Raw genomic sequence first — 17,353 nt, 5'->3', positions numbered from 1 at the left:
ATGATGGCCTTTTGCCGTGAGAACTCTTAGTCTAGTAGTGTACGGTTTGACTCAAATATGATTTGCGCCAGATATATGAATATTCCGTAAGTAGTGTTAAATGTAACAAAGATCTTGACATAGTCGTAACATCCCACGTTTACTCTCGACCCCAAGGTACCATGAGTACAAGAGGCTGTGGTCGCTTCACTCGTACCCAGGGGAGTATAAAGAGCCCTGTTGGAAACCGCCGGTAAGTTCTCTCTACTGTACAGAAATCGCTTTTCCTTTTAAACTTTATTTAAAACATAGTGGAAGTTAAATATAACTTTTCTAGTTACAATAACTGCCCTTGATTAAAAATGAACAATGCAGGGAAGAGAGAAAGTTTAAACAGCGTGCGTATGTTTCTGGTTTTAAAACACGAGAGATCCTTAACTGCGGTTTTCTCCCGGACCGCTAGGATTTAGGAGGAAAAGTTGTTCGTTAAATTGCAGATTTTTTTCGAGACTGGAAAAATGACAAAACGGGGTTTGACTTTTTGTATTACAACCTAGTTTTCACATTTTCTTCAGCATAAATTATGCTCGGCTCGGCTAGTGAGAGTAAGGTCTCCAGACTTCCTTGGGCAGAAAGTGTGTAATGACTATAATTACTAAAAAAAAGTACAGAAGATTAATCAGATAAGAGCTTATAATAGACGAGACGCCCTCAGGTATGACAAGTAGTCTTTTGTTCTTACAGTGAACACCTGTATCTGACAGGTACGCTACAATGTGGCTTATTGTTCTACATACCTGTAGAGATATCTCATGTCACTAATCTCCAAGCAGATCTTTTGGTGACAGTTATCAAATTAGAAAGGCAGTATCCAAGACGACACCAAGTAACTCAGCAACCGAAGTAATTTTAGTAAGGGAGGTCGCGTTAAATGCCTTTCCCAAGGACACAACGCCAGGAATCAAACCCGTGATGTGTCGGTCCACTACGTATCCTAATACTCAGGCATTCGACGCCACCAACAACAATCGCGTCGAAATTTATCATATTCTACAGTGTCTTAATTAAAGGGAAAAAGAAAATGATAAAATTTGGAGATGCCGGGGATCGAACCCGGGGCCTCACACATGCAAAGCGTGCGCTCTACCACTGAGCTACACCCCCTTCGCAAGACGGCTTGTCTAGTGGACAATCATTAAAGAAAATTTGCCTGTCATTTGCTCTTCGTGTTTTAGAATGTGTTGTACAGTGTGTTGTGTACGACACCAGCAATTCCTGACTTGTTCACCACGCTGTATAGTATTGTAAATATTAGAATACATCTAACACATTGGGGATATGTGTGACCTCTATGACTCTACGGTTAATTGCCTGGATTATCATAACTTGATAAGATAAATAGGTACAAATCCTAGTGTGACATCAGCGATTATGAGACTTAATCCCCTTCGCGCGTGTGTGTGTAGGGGGGGGGCATTTTTCATGGTCATCTTGGCTGGATCTTATCTGTATAAAGAAATAACAGGTCATTTTCCTTCCATAGGAGTCGTGGAAATGGATGTGGACCAAGAAAAGTCCCAGGAAGTCCGTTAACAGTTTGGACAAGGAGGGAAGTCACGGTACTCTGGACGGAGGGAATTCGAAAGAAAAGGAAGAACCAGAAGAGCCCAACTAAATTCTACGATTTGTTTTTATTCATATTCACCACAAAACAAGGCTCGTAAGAGCCACTCAAATGTTTTGGGTTACTGTACTAGACAGTGAGGACAGATGTTTGTTTGCCTTTGACTTGAAAAGTTTAAGGTTATGCCCATTAGTGAAAACTTGCTCGACACGGCAAAATTTTTCGACTTTTGTCAAGCCCAATTTGTTGTTGTTTTCTTAGCTCTAGTTGAAACTGTAGAAGAAAAAAGTTGCACCTTTTTTATTATGTCATTACAGTGCTTTAATTTAATGGAAAATCAAAATGATAGTTCTGGAGATGCCGGGGATCGAACCCGGGGCCTCACACATGCAAAGCGTGCGCTCTACCACTGAGCTACATCCCCTCGTGCTCTCCATCTGCTCCTCTAGTGTACAAACATTAGACAAAACAATGTAAATTGATGTACATTTTATTGCAACGTTTAATGTCAACTTGACACTTTACACTTAAGCCCATTGTTATGATGACGTACCTTATCGTCACATCATAACAAATTTTAATACAGAAATACATTTAACTCAACCCAAACCAAAACCAGCAAAGCATGATTTTTTTAACGAGTAATGTGGAATATTACACGTGATATCAAAATCATATAAAATGTATGAAATGTAACTGATACCTATTGACTATCGATCCAAAACAAGCCTTGCACGTTGCTTTGCATACTAAACATATGTCACATGCTCCACATACATGACACATTACTAGTAACCTACAAGGTTGTACGTAGTTTCCTTGTTTTTCTCCAAATCTATAAACGGTATAAGGACAATGTTACCAACCATGATATCAAAGTATTATACGTAATATTTACATTGTATCTTACATATCAAATAGTTCCTAACGCTTGTATTCAATAGAAACCCCAAGCTTGCAACACATAGATTATAGGTAATACAATATGTATGTACATGCAAATAATTCAAAGATATAAACGACACTGAGTATGTAAATAAAACACAATATCAAGACATTTGCGCTGAATCCTTGCGTACTCATACTGTCCTTTAGATCACACACAGTCATTCATGTTCTTTGATAATTAGAGCTGTCAAAAACTTTATCATTTTTTCTGCACAAAACAGCTTGAAAATCACCTATAGGCAACAAATATCGTAAACACGTTTGATACTTGGAAAGAGGATATCATGCCCTTAAGTTGTTGGGTAATGCCACATATGTCTTCGTTAATAAATACCAGTACTCTAAGATGATTATTGCTTCATCCCTTCGCACGTGAACCTCCCCAGGGTGTGAAACGCAATTTCCCCGGGGTCCCCCGTGTCGCCGAAGTTGAGTTGCATGACGGGAAGGGTGTTCTTGTCCGTGAGCCAGCCGGAGTCTTCCCGCCAAACGTTGTCGTTGTTGTCACAGTTACAGGCCGGGTTGTCGTCTGCACACGTTCCTAATTTTAGGTCAGAAAAAGAAAACGAATGAGTAACTACCCCTACCGTTTCCACATATGCATAGTGTATTCTTAGCTGCATCTTATATAGTAAAAAAAACTTTCAGGTCAGAAAATACAATGCAACCAATATCCTGCACTATACATATAGGACCCTTTGATTTAGAAAACCATCGAAGACGAAGTATTTGGAATTGGAAAATGTTACTCTATCAAGTCTTTAAGTAATGTAAAGTTATGGGGGCATGCTGCTTTACTTTATTTCACAGAATCTATACTGCTGACAAAACTTTCACTTATCAATTCAGACTTTTTGGTTGAATTACTGATGTTTTGCATCTACCTACTCCACCAACTAGCCGTGGCATGTATATCTGCATTTTGTGACGTCTAGTATCATCAACATTATATATCTCCGCCTCACCTGATTCCCCGCACGAGCACGTGTGTCTGCCAGAGCCCGCGCCTGCCCAGTGAACCTGTCTCTGTCCGCCGGGGGAGCGCCACCACGCGATGTTCAGGATGGAGTTGTGGCACTCGTACTGCAGAAAAATGGGATTAAAAAAAAGGAATGTTCTAAATGACGAATTTGGTTATTGTGGGTTCGAAAGGAGAACGTTCTAAATAGAAGTGGGGAGAAATGTTTTAATTCTAAATAAAGGGACACAAAAAGGGGCTTCGGAAAAATATTGTTCTAAATGAAGAATTCGGATAATGGTCATCTAATAACAGGAGAGAAGGCAAAATGTAAGATGTCCAAATTCTGGTGGATTTGCACTCACGTGACTATGACTTGTCCGCCATTTTGGTCTTTTAAACGTTAACGTTAACTTTCAGGTAGAATCGTGCATTTGTGAAGGTAATTACAGTTACTCAACCATGGCATTGCAGTGACTAAACCGTAACGAAACATGCAAATTTATTGAGCCAACTCTAACACTTTGACCGACCAGTTGTAAGGAAAAAGAAAACTGTGTCACCTTAAAGAACTGCCTGCATGAGTTAGACACGGCGACTAGAGCGCTGAGCTGGTCCGGTGTAGCAAGGTACTTCACCTCCCTGCTGTAACACCCCGCCGCCTCACACCCGGGGCTTACTCTGGTACGGGCCTCACTGTCATGGCCGACCAACGTGGTGCCTTAGAAAAAAATGATATGGTTCTTAGAGGCAAATATGTAGTTCTTGGCAGAAGCAACACCAAATGCTTGTGTGATAGGACAACGTTTTGACAATGTTCTAGCCGTGGTTCAGTGTGCGTCAATCCACCGTAGCCTCTGAGCTATATCTGTTTGGTGGCTGCTATATGATAGAAAGAGTCTTAATTTTTACTCTTCCTCTTCTCAAAACATCACAAATGTCGCTTCTCATAACCACCAAAGGGTCAACCTTTATAAAATTGATAAATGATATATACTTTCCGCTTATCTTCTAGAACAAAAAATAGGTCCAAAGCCTAAATAGCGTGTAATGGTCTTACTGGTTATTGGACGTAGTCCTAGACCTGTTATCTTTCTTTAATAATAATATAAGAATTCGCCTTCTTGTAGAAATTTATGTTGTGAAATTTGCCTACCATTGTCAAGGTCGCACAGTACAGGGAAGGGCTCAACTCCGGCTTCCGGTCCGTCAGGGTCGATGACGTAACTTCCGGAGTAGGTGTACCCAGCATCCTTCAGGACTGCACAGCTGGAAGCACCTAGTGTTGAGGAGGGAGGTAACAGGTGTTAAATCGACAACCGTATTCACCTAAATGGACTACATGAGGCTCAGTGGAGTCAGTGAGGTAGTGTTAAAAAGAATACTAGACTTTCTTGGTAAAGAAGACCGAATATGATTTTGCCGTTGTGAAAATTAGGAAACGAATTTTCGGTAACAATGATGAAAAAAATTCAACGCCAAAGAGTACATATCAAGTCATGGCTCACATTTTAAAACCTTGGGAGTAGTTTAAAAGATCTAATACAATTTTGTCACTCACGTGTGTCGCAGTGTTCCCCAATCCACCCTCCTGTACAGTTACAGCTGTATCCGCTCACGTGATCAACACACCGCCCGCCATGTTGACATGTCACCCCTGCGCAGTCGTCGATATCTGTTTGGAGTAGAAAGATAAATAATTCAATCAGGGATGTTTTTCTATTTCTTTTTTTCTTTTTAATGCCCACGATCATGATAATGATCATTCAGGCACACTCATTTTCACCTGAGTTACGTGACAAAAGACGTGTAAAGTGTCTTTCCCAAGGGCACAAGGTTGGTGACAAAGCAGGGTTCGAACCCGGGACCTTTTGGTTCTGAGCCGAATGCTCAGTGACTTCACCTCGTTTTCACACGAGTACACAGAGACAAGTCAGAAACAATACTTCCATGACTGTACAGTATATACGAACAGGCACTTAGTTTTTTTTATGATCGCAAATATGACAGACAAATCAGATAAAGAACAAATCATGATTACTTATTTGAATAAATGAAACCTACAGAGACAAGCTTGAACTTTACCGATTATGATCAACGTCTTATAAAGTACACATGTACTGATGGTGTATTTTTGTAAAAATTGACAACACATGTGAAGACTCATCAAAAGTCATTGAGACTAGTCTTCAACTCACTGATTTCGCAGTCCTCCCCCTCCCACCCTTCAGCACAGTGGCAGGTGTAGCCGTTCACGTGATCTTCACATGTGCCGCCATGTTGGCAGGGGCTGCTGCTGCACTCGTCGATATCTGTGTGGTTAAGAACGCAAAATGTGTCCTTAAGCCTGTCATCATTTATGTTTAGCCACCCAAAACAATACTCCTGCCCCGAAAGTAATAAGGTCACAACTGTACATGGACACGAGCTCGAATAGTGCCAGTCTCCATATTTTCCTGCCCACATTAACAAAGGATCTAAATCTGGGCGATTATTTCAACAAAATGACAGCTAAAGCTACGCAGACATTATGAGTTATTCAGAAGGGGTTATTAGATGTAATTTGGAGGTATGCCAACCTAGTGCCGCCAGCAAATTCAAAGTAGAAGTACGAAAGGCAGATGCATTTAAGAGTGTAAACGTTTTGTAGCTATAAATATGTGGTCGACTCTTTACCAGTTTCGCAGATTTCTCCCGTCCAACCCGGAAGACAGGAGCAGGTGTAGTCGTCGACGCCATCGCTGCAGGACCCTCCGTTCCGACAGGGGTCGCTGTCGCACTCGTTTATCTCTATTGAGAAAAAATGTCAAATCGCAAAAAAAATTCTCAAAAACTTGTAGAGACCACTTTAAAATCATATCTTATTTTGGCACATTTTACGAAATGGTTGATAGAAAAAAATGTAAAACTGCAGGATTAACATATCAGAAGACATCACAATTATATCCGATTCGATATTGTCATTATATTGGGCATGGGCGATTTTGGTCCAATTATCACACAATTTCATTAAACAAATACACAAGCAATACAATGACAATGTCCAAATGAGCCATGCAAGTAATCTGGTAGCCAATCATACAAAGCTAAAAATACATTATTTTGTGTGTTTCATATTTGTTCATAAGTTGTTTTTTTTCCTTCAAAATTTTAACAAGGTGTCCGTACCTTCATCACAGTCGGTTCCGGTAAATCCTGGTACGCATGCGCAGCTGTAGGCGTTCTCCAGGTTGCTACATGTGGCGTTATTCTTACAGGGAGTGCTCAAACATTCATCAATGTCTGCAAGGAACGAAAAGAACGTGTCAAGGAACCATAGCAGTATTAGGGTGTACTTGCAAGTGAAAAACTAGGTCCAGGGTCCTAGGTGGTGATTCTTTTATAATACATTAATTTTTCCACTAGTCACCTTGAATCCTTCCAAAACTGATTTTGTATTGGTTGACAAACAGAATTTCACTCACATTGACGAACACGCTGAGAGAAAAGTAAGTTATTTTCCAACAATTATTGCAAAAACTATTTTTGTGAGAAAAAGAGGTAAGAATGTGTCTTACCGACACATGGCTGGATGTTCTCGTTCTCCAGGTCCAGTGGGGCGTGCCAGGTTCCGTTCTTTAGACACATGTAAGACACATCGAGCGTCTGTGGAGATAGAGAGACTGTCGTCAATACCTCGATACAAAATCCAATCAATATTATACCCAATCAAGATAGTTCATATTCGGGAGAAACACAGTCTCCACCCATTCACTTTGAAACCCAACCGACCAAAAAACATAGGGCACCCAAAGCCCCTGGAAGTAACCAGCTTCTGCTTTGACATTAAGTAGACATGCCGTATCTGTTTGTGCCCGGGGTTCACCTTTTTTTGCTTTGGAACCCAAACATACAAACCTAACATTAATTAGCGCCACCCAAAACAATACTTCCGTCCCTGAAGTAACAAGCCTTTGCCTAGAGAGAGTAAAAACTCACGCCGTGATGTATTCAGAACTGTTCGTCGTCCAGAACAGTTCTATAAATTTCACTCGTTCCTGAGGCAAATCTTTATAATACTTCGACATGGGGAGGCTATCCAGAACAGTACCTGATCTTATAAGGCTAGACCAATTCAGGCACAGAACTAGACAGGCACAGTTCTGGATGCGATGCCGTACCTAGCCACTACCAGGCTTCGGGAGGCGACTGGAAAGAGTAGAAATCGGTCAAATAAGAGAGATAGCAGCTAGGGGATTTGGTATGCAGGGAGAGAACAGTTTGCCGCACCCCGGTGAGGCTATGACGTACCTGTTTGTATCCAGGGTTGCAGATGAGTCTGCAGACCGACGCGTACTCTTGGTTGTCCACCCCGGAGGGAGAAGGGTCCCGGCAGTCGGCGGATCCCATCCCCAAACTGGACTGTGACTCACAGAACAGCTTCCCATGGTCTGGTTCTGTGGCCTGGGAAATAAGAAAACATCAAATCAGATCTTATGTGTGGATAGATCGATGGATACGTAGTTTACATAATGATTCAAGCAACTGGATACATTCTGATACAATAGTCAGACTGATACAAGAATCAAGACGTGTCATTCTCAGCAAGCAGGTTTCAATCTGATCGAACCCTCCTTGTTCTTTAGTCACTGATAAAAGATTACGGATGCTGTCTGAAACGTCTGACGTTGGACAAACAGGTAACTTTATGTATACATAACAAAGTATAAAAACTGAAAGATACTTTAACCAGATAGATAGATACTATAGATATAGTAAGTCTTTAAACAGATTGAATTCTTATCTAATAGATGGGCTGAGAGAGGGAAAGAGAGAGAGAAAGAGAGAGAAAGAGAGAGAGAGAGATGTAAAGGACTTTATGACATACGATACCTACATTTAGAATACCGCAGACAGGCAGGGCACAGCTTCTCCCGTCACCCAGAGTGCCTTGCGCACACCGGCAGCTGAAGTTCCGATGTCCCGTATGTTCGCACACCCCGTACTGAAGATCACAGTCGTCGTGACCATGGAGGCAGAAATCGGACTCGCCGCAACTAGAGGTGAAAAAAACACAGAACATACTTTTATTTCAGCCAGTAGAGTTTGTTTTGCTACTAGTATTTCAACTCAGGTGCAATAATATTCACAGGTAACGTTATAGATTAAAAGATGACTTCCGTTTTTTGGCGACGCCTTTGGGGCGGAGGCATTTGTGTAAGTACTACGATCGCTTTGAAAGAATTTCAAAAATTGCATGAATGCGTTCCCCAGGGAATTGGTTTGGAGGAAACCTTCCACCATGTGGTTTTTGGATCAAGCAGGTAACTTACACGGGGTGCCCACGTGCCACCCATCCAGATGCCTGGCATGATCAATTACTGGTCATCAGTCTTCTCCCCACACGATGGACAGAGAGCACAGCTGTCTTTGGCCAAAGACCATATTCAAACAGGTCACAGAGAGAAAAGAAATTATCCGTCCTTTTGGAACCCACAAAAGGTAAAAAAAAAAGTCAAAGGAGTAACAACTTCAGACCAGGCATAAAATCCAGTCTCTGGTGGAGGATAGAGTGAAGTAGAGGATGGTTTTCAGTTTGGTTCTAGCGGGAACTCGACCAAAGTAAAGTAAGTAAGTATGTCATCATAAAATCTATATTGCTGGGGAAGAACGGCTGATTCCCCTTATATGTGTATTTGGTATATTGCCCCACACCTCCTCCACCCAGCCTGTAAATTTCACTACGTGCATGTCTTAATAACATAGGGAAATATGTTTTTCTGATAATTGTAATGTAGATTGCTAGCTCCACCATATGAAATAATATATATCATTCAGTCGTCGCCTTGGCAATGGTTTTTATTGCCTCAGCCTTGTTACAGTTAAAGCCTGATAAGTTTTAAGCTATGTTTGTATCAACAACGTTATTGACGTTTTGTGCCGCATGTCCTGTATGTCAATTGGCTTTTCGTTTTTTAATATGAGTAACTGTTATCAAGTATACTACTAAAAGTTTAAGTGCAGATTCGAGCAAAAACAATCGAAAAACTTTGATGGTTGGTATGTATTTGTCTATGGGGACAAGAATAGTAATTTGTATCATGACTTACGTAGGTTGACTGCTCCAAGTGCCACTTTCTGTACACGTGTAGCCTTCCTCATCGAACAGAGATATCCCGTCATCCTCTGTCACCTCGTACCCAGTGTCACAAGTCAGCTTACAGGTGTCCTCGAATCTCGTTCCCGTGCACGCGAGAGAGCCGTGAGTGGGTTCCTGTTTATTCAACACACGTGAACATTATGAATGAATAAAGTAGATTGTTCACATAGTACATGAGTGTTTGTATCTAAATAATATCACTGGTAAATTTTAATTAAGCCACAGATGTTAGTAGCAATACAATGAACTCACTTGTAGTACGCCACAGTCCTTTCTCTCACAGAAAAAGTCATCCGCTAACCTCTCCAACAATATTTCTGTTATTGAAAAGAAAAACAAAGGGTTTAGTAATCGTATACTGATATCCATATTACAAAATCCATTATAACAAGTAATGCACTTCTTCTTTACAAATTATGGTGGTTTAAATTATACCACTATTTACACTGCGCTGTGATTGGTTAAATCCTGCATGACGTCATTACCCCTTTAAATATGAATGCCAGCCAGGCTAATCACCATTGCGATCATTGGAAGCCTACGCCAGCTTGGAGCGACGTGCTAGTGCCGGGCGTGCCCTCCCAGCCCTCCCACGTTTTGCAGCACTGGTCTTCGGTTTGGGTGTCGGTGTCTTCCTGGCGAGTCCAGCAGTTTGGAGGCTTCCACGACGACTCCTTCGGTTTGGAGGCGTGCAGAACGGTTTTTGCTGTCGTTTTGTGTCCACGAGTTTTTGTTTGTTTTCCCGAGTTGGTAACATTTCGTTTTTGGAGGGAATGCGTTGCAGGTGGTATTGCATTCGTTACTAACTGGTGGTTTTGGGTAGTGAGCTTGGCAGATGAATGTTGTTTGTTCTTTGCTGCACTCTTGAACTTTTAAGTGGGTAGAAAAAGAGATATGTGGTGTCTCTTTGACGTGTACGTGTTTCTGTTTTTAAGATAACGTCGCAGATTCGTAGACTTCCCGCACCAGCTGTGTAGAATCCAGGACAATGGCGACAGCTGTAACTTCAGCAGGACCAGCGGACGCACCTCGGAAACACCTCCTACCCGGTACAGGCGGACTGGTTTTGGTCGCTGACGTTAGAGAAGCAGAGGCCTGTTCCTGAAAGAGAAGGTTTGGGTAGTGTGAAGTACAGGACGTGGTTTGCTTTTCTTTTCCGACAGTTTTTGTGTGGATTGTCTGTAAGAATGTTGGCGGCAGTCTCGCACCTGGGTCATTTGCATTTGAATGCGTGGGTGTCTGTTTGAGCCAGAATTGATTATTAGTAGTTTGTTCTTTTCAGGGTTTCATTTCTGAGTTTTCGAGGGTGGTTTTAGCCATTTTGTAAAATTAGCAGGGGAGGTTTCCCGAGCGGTGTTCCTTCGGCTTCGTGCCCATTAAGATCGTGTTGCGGGTTGCCCTCGCGGTGGAGGCGCGCTCGGGCGGGTAGTGTGGTAGTAGTGTGAAAGGTTTTCACGGGGTTAAGAAATTGCAGGTTGATAAGCAATGTCGTTTGCCCTTGCAGTTATAGCAGCACAACAACCTCGTTTCCCAAGCGGTCAAGATGTGGGAAGGCAAGCAGCAGATCCCACAACCTACCACATTTTTGCAGCCGTGATCTTCGGCCCGGGCTACGGTGACATCCCTAACGAGTCCAACAGTCTGGAGGTTTCTTGGCCACTCCATTGGGTTACGGAACGGTTTTTGGTGTCGTTTCCGTTGTTTTGATTTTCAGTTTTCCAGAGTTTTGGTAAATCGTTTTGTCATTTTGGCGGGAGCGTGTTGCATGTGGTACATTTGCATTTGAATAAATTGGTTCTGGGTGGTGACTTTGGCAGATAATCGTTTCTTTGTTTGTCAGGAGGGTTGGAAACTCGAGTGCTAAAGCCTTCGGTACTTTGTACCCTTAGATCATGGAGTGGTGATGCCCTCATGGTGTTGGCACATTCGAGTGGGTAGTTAAAATATAGTTGGTATCTCTGCGTGACGTGTATGTGTTTGTGTTTTAAAGGTGATGGTCACAGACTACAAGATACCCCGAGCCATCTTCAGCAAGGACCAACACCAGGGAGACCCGTCACTCCAGCAGGCCCTACTCCAGCAGGACCAACACCAGTGGGGTTTTATACAGCACAACATTTCTCGGGCGATGTCGTAGACTCCAAGACTACCCGCGCCAGCAGTGCAGCACCCAGGACAACGGCGACAGTTGACTCTTTAGCAAGGACCAACACCAGGGAAACCTCTCACTCCAGCAGGTCCTACTCCAGCAGGACCAACACCAGCAGTGTTTACGGCGCAACATTTCCAGGGTAGGTGGAAACACATCTTTGTTTTTGATGCGTCGCATGTAAATTGATCGTCGATGTTGTCATGTGAGTGTCTCTTATGCACATTCCACGTGCAGGCACTCAATGGCAAGCAGTCGGGCGGATCTAATTTGATCGTCGATGTTGTCATGTGAGTGTCTCTTATGCACATTCCACGTGCAGACACTCAATGGCAAGCAGTCGGACGGGTCTAATTTGATCGTCGATGTTGTCATGTGAGTGTCTCTTATGCACATTCCACGTGCAGACACTCAGTGGCAAGCAGTCGGACGGATCCAAACATGGCGAGCGCTAATTTGTTGTTGCGTCGCATGTAAATTGATCGTCGATGTTGTCATGTGAGTGTCTCTTATGCACATTCCACGTGCAGACACTCAGTGGCAAGCAGTCGGACGGATCCAAACATGGCGAGCGCTAATTTGTTGTTGCGTCGCATGTAAATTGATCGTCGATGTTGTCATGTGAGTGTCTCTTATGCACATTCCACGTGCAGACACTCAGTGGCAAGCAGTCGGACGGATCCAAACATGGCGAGCGCTAATTTGTTGTTGCGTCGCATGTAAATTGATCGTCGATGTTGTCATGTGAGTGTCTCTTATGCACATTCCACGTGCAGACACTCAGTGGCAAGCAGTCGGACGGATCCAAACATGGCGAGCGCTAATTTGTTGTTGCGTCGCATGTAAATTGATCGTCGATGTTGTCATGTGAGTGTCTCTTATGCACATTCCACGTGCAGACACTCAGTGGCAAGCAGTCGGACGGATCCAAACATGGCGAGCGCTAATTTGTTGTTGCGTCGCATGTAAATTGATCGTCGATGTTGTCATGTGAGTGTCTCTTATGCACATTCCACGTGCAGACACTCAGTGGCAAGCAGTCGGACGGATCCAAACATGGCGAGCGCTAATTTGTTGTTGCGTCGCATGTAAATTGATCGTCGATGTTGTCATGTGAGTGTCTCTTATGCACATTCCACGTGCAGACACTCAGTGGCAAGCAGTCGGACGGATCTTAACATGGCGAGCGCTGATGTGTTGTTGCGTCGCGTGTAAATTGATCGTCGATGTTGTCATGTGAGTGTCTCTTATGCACCTTCCACGTGCAGACACTCAGTGGCAAGCAGTCGGACGGATCTTAACATGGCGAGCGCTGATGTGTTGTTGCGTCGCGTGTAAATTGATCGTCGATGTTGTCATGTGAGTGTCTCTTATGCAAGTTGCATGTGCAGACACTCAGTGGCAAGCAGTCGAACGGATCTTAACATGGCGAGCGCTGATGTGTTGTTGCGTCGCGGGTAAATTTGATCGTCGATGTTGTCATGTGAGTGTCTCTTATGCAAATTGCATGTGCAGACGCTCAGTGACATGGAGTCGGACGGATCCAAACATGGCGAGCACTGATGTGTTGTTCCGTCGCATGTAAAGTACGTAATCGTCGATGTTGTCATGTGAGTGTCTAGTATGCGCAGTCTACGTGTAGGTTCTCAGTGGCAGACAGTCGGGCGGATCTAGACATGGCGAGCTCTCATGTTTTCTTGCGTCGCATGTAAGGTGATCGTCGGTATTGTCATGTGAGTGTCTTGGTGGTACTTTCCACGTACAGACGAGCGCTGATGTTTTTTGTTGCGTCCCATGTTAAGTGATCGTCGATATTTTGTCATGTGAGTGGCAGACAGTCGGACGGATCCAAATAGGGCGAGCGCTGATGTCTTATGCAACGCATGTAAAGTGATCGTAGGTGGTTTTATTGTGTTTCTTAGCACATTCCGCGTGCAGGCACTCGTGGCATCACGGTTAAGTGATTGTCTAAGTTGTCGCGTGACTGTCTCCTTGGGACGTTCCACACGTGGGTGTTCGGTCGCAGATAGACGGATGCACACATGGCGGGTGTTGGTACATGTGTTGCGTCACAGGTAGTGAGTGTCGAGTTGTCGTATGGGTGCCCTTTTGGTCTCCTTCTAAGTTTGGGCACTCAGTGGTGGTTAGGCTACCTGTTGTGTTTCGCACTTTATGATTGTCGATGAACACCCGTTTAATGAAACAGATCTACTCATCGGAAGGTTGGGTTTGCCTCTGTACAGGAATTCGAGGCGATGAGATTTTACCTCGTTGACAATTGAGAGGTTAACGAGGAAGAGATGAGATTAGAGTTGGACTAATCCAACTGGCTAGTGGACTTCCGGTGATTTTTGAATTTTGCTCTACTAGGGATTTATTCAGAGAGAGATAAGAGTCAAACCCACCCTAAGCCAGAAGCTCGATTCACATTAGTCAGGGGAGTGTGGGTAGCAGTGGATGGGGAAAATAACGAGCTCCGGGGTCTAATACCGGTTTCATGTTACAAAATAGGATTCCGGAGGATTAGGCCAACACGAGTTTAAATGAAAGACACTTTACAGTTGTACACTGTAACTTGTGTTGTAAATGCAATTTGTTTGCATAAAAAATTCGTGTAGGGGTGGCTGTAAAGATAAATTATTAGATAAAGCCAGCTCAGTTGGGTATGCTCTTCCGAGAAGAAGAGATGTAAGTCTAGGCTTTGGGAGGTATAGATAAGATTGGGATGAGAATTGGATGAGAATGGGATAAGAATGGGATGAGTATGGGGATGAGTATGGGGATGGTTATAAGAAGAGAAGAGAAGAGAAGTGAAGAGAAGGGAAAGTTACTAGTACTATATTAAGACTTATAGTAAGGGTAACCAGGCTGGGACGTCGCGACGCAGGCACTGCCCCATAACTCATAAAGGATGTACCAATGACTGCGCAGTGTGAATAGTGAACTATTACACTGCGCTGTGATTGGTTAAATCCTGCATGACGTCATTACCCCTTTAAATATGAATGCCAGCCAGGCTAATCACCATTGCGATCATTGGAAGCATCCGCAACGCCGAAGGAGCGTGGTGTTAGGTCAGTCCCAGGGAGTGGGTGGGGAAGGGTTTAGCCCTTCTTGTTTGGGAAAGTTTTTCGCTGCCCCCCACCCACCCCGTTATCCTATATTTCATATAGTGGGACTCGGCCTCGCCGCGCGACTCCGGCACTGCCCCATAACTCATAAAGGATGTACCAATGACTGCGCAGTGTGAATAGTGAACTTTCCATGTGTCTTGAAATATCAACAAAACACGTTTACTGAGCAGAGGCTTAAGCCTATAACTATATATAAATTCTGTATTTGTGTAAACTTCCTACCTGTATCGTTGCCCAGAGTCCAGTTGCCATGACTACCGCACGTGACGTGTGTGTAGTTCGTGTTCCTGTATCCGGTCCCGCAGGAAGCCGTACAGCTGCCCGGAAATGACGTACCCGTCGAACATTCGAACTCCGTGTTTGGGAAGGAGGGAGGGTCGCCACACTCCACTGGTAGAGAACAAATGCATTGTCAAAAGAACAATCAATTCTAAGTAATGATTTTGACATTTTAAAACATTACTGTAGTATATAAACTGTGAGATAGAAACTTAGACAGATGATAGAACCGTATTGTAAGCAAAAATGATAACATGTACAGTGCAAGCTGTTCTAGAGGCTGTCATTCTTATAACTTCAGAAGAATATTGCTTCAATTAAACCTTAGCACTTTTCACTTGACACTTTTGGTTTTGCGGATGCATTCTATGTGTCTTACCCGGTGTACATTCTGGGATTGCTGTCCAGTTCCCGGCCGCATCACACGCAAACTGTGTGCCGGCTGTGGGGATGTATCCCTCCGCGCAGGACAGGTAGCACGTGTCGTTGTACCGCGTCCCAGAACACGTCACTTCTCCCTGTGCTGGGACCTACAAAGAAAACAGACCTATTTTAGAACTGTCAGCTTGGTTTATCGGCCAAAGAAAGTGTATTTTCATCATACCGCATCTGAATCAGTATAGTAATAGTCCTATTACATGCGATGGGCAGAACATCGTCTTAATTATTGTAATTCTAAAAGTATGATTTACACTTACTTAATCATTAACGTTCAAAGTCTACATTTATTTTATGTACGGATGTGTAACTCCTGTATAAAATTTGACAGTAAATAATAACTTATATCAATTCATTGTTCTCATTGGCTCGAAGAAAAAAAGTCTGCCACTAACCGTTATGTTGCCACAGGCCACCCTCTCACATGCCAGCACCTCCGACTCATCTGAGTGTAAGATAGAAGGTACACGTTAAGTTACATAACATCTGTGTCCATAATATCACCATAGTCCATAATATCGCCACCTTGAGAAAAAGTGTGTTTAAAGATATTTTTACTGCAACATACCCTAGGTATGTACATTTGAGGTGTGCAGGAGTACATACCAAAAGTATGTTGAAGTAAAAATATCTTAAAGCACACTATTTCTCAAGGTGGCGATAGTATGGACCCTGGTGATATTATGGACACAGATGTTACATGCAAACAACATGTGACAAAAAAAATAACTAAGATAATGTTGAACTGACGAATTTTTCACTGAAAATCTAGTATCTCGAGGTGACAAACTTAGATGCAAGTAAACGAAAAGTTTGAGAGAAAAGTCATACTTTGTTCGTTGTACTTCAGCTCTGTAATGTTCGTTCCTTCGGGCATGCGCATCCACTTGCGACTGGAAGTACAGAGCAGGCCGTCTGACGTCAAGGGTACATGGCCTACGTCACAGGTCACGTTGCACGTTTGTGTGAAGTTCGTGCCTTGGCAGACATGCGCACCCGCTGATATGTTCTGCGGCCGGCCACAGTCCACTGGAACAAGAATGGAAATAAAAATTAATACACATGAAACAGGTCACCCATTCTTAGTTAACGTGTGCAATTGGGGTTAGAAAGTGATAAAAAATTAAGTTGTCGCTAGGACTTGCCAAGTGGCTTTAACTTATTCCCTATACTGTTGACTATATTAGGCTACTTTTTCAAAGTGCCAGCTGTTTTAATTTGTGAAATATCGAATATTTATCTTTATCATGTCACTTTCAAGAGAGTGATTTAAAAACACCAGTTTACACACTGATAACGGTCTGAACATGTATTGTTTATTGTAACAAAGCACAAAAGTATTTTTATCAACAAGAAGCCCCAGACGAACCTCCCAGGGGGCATCATCTTACAGTGGTGTTCGTTTTTACTTATTTATCATCAAATATTCTCATACTAGTAGTAATTGATTTTTAGGAAAGATAACTACACAATGTAGTCTTTTCTGTTGTGAATACAGATTTTACTATACTTCATATATTTGTACTTGGCGGGGAGCGGTAAGAACCGTGGAATGTAGTATTGATTACAGTTTAAATGTATCTGCAACTGCACTCTGGGCAAACGCTAGCATATATTGGTAACGTAAATAACAGCATTGTCACGTAAATAACAACATGGTAACTACAGTCGAAAAAAGTGAATGTTGCTTTCCCCCTAACTTAAC

At 42.9% G+C, this 17,353-nt stretch overlaps 1 protein-coding gene, 1 long non-coding RNA gene and 2 other non-coding genes across 4 annotated transcripts in view; all 4 read right to left on the bottom strand.

The window, feature by feature from the left end:
• Nucleotides 1-1,071: 1,071 nt before the first annotated feature.
• On the bottom strand, nt 1,072-1,143 carry Trnaa-ugc. The gene has a single exon. It is a non-coding gene; the product is annotated as a tRNA-Ala (tRNA).
• An 812-nt stretch (nt 1,144-1,955) lies between these two features.
• On the bottom strand, nt 1,956-2,027 carry Trnaa-ugc. Its single transcript has one exon. It is a non-coding gene; the product is annotated as a tRNA-Ala (tRNA).
• A 1,493-nt stretch (nt 2,028-3,520) lies between these two features.
• On the bottom strand, nt 3,521-4,782 carry LOC109484687. Its single transcript, XR_002141081.1, has 3 exons — nt 4,666-4,782; nt 4,073-4,230; nt 3,521-3,634 (listed from the first exon to the last, which is right to left on the bottom strand). It is a non-coding gene; the product is annotated as an uncharacterized LOC109484687 (long non-coding RNA).
• Nucleotides 4,783-5,675: 893 nt separating this feature from the next.
• The window catches only part of LOC109484311 (CUB and sushi domain-containing protein 1-like), a 22,106-nt gene continuing 10,428 nt past the window's right edge, over nt 5,676-17,353 (bottom strand). Inside the window, exons 14-22 of the mRNA XM_019787568.1 lie at nt 15,154-15,321; nt 9,901-9,965; nt 9,599-9,762; nt 8,386-8,545; nt 7,800-7,952; nt 7,067-7,154; nt 6,678-6,791; nt 6,186-6,299; nt 5,676-5,821 (exon numbers count right to left, since the gene is read on the bottom strand). Of these exons, the coding sequence (XP_019643127.1) occupies nt 5,676-5,821; nt 6,186-6,299; nt 6,678-6,791; nt 7,067-7,154; nt 7,800-7,952; nt 8,386-8,545; nt 9,599-9,762; nt 9,901-9,965; nt 15,154-15,321 (1,172 nt within the window). The remainder of the gene's footprint in view (nt 5,822-6,185; nt 6,300-6,677; nt 6,792-7,066; nt 7,155-7,799; nt 7,953-8,385; nt 8,546-9,598; nt 9,763-9,900; nt 9,966-15,153; nt 15,322-17,353) is intronic.

The sequence above is a fragment of the Branchiostoma belcheri genome, unplaced genomic scaffold (assembly GCF_001625305.1).
Source record: "Branchiostoma belcheri isolate BF01 breed outbred unplaced genomic scaffold, Haploidv18h27 scaffold7, whole genome shotgun sequence".
Classification (NCBI taxonomy): domain Eukaryota; kingdom Metazoa; phylum Chordata; class Leptocardii; order Amphioxiformes; family Branchiostomatidae; genus Branchiostoma; species Branchiostoma belcheri.
Note: the sequence above shows the minus strand (reverse complement) of the source record. Positions and strands in the feature narration are given on the sequence as shown.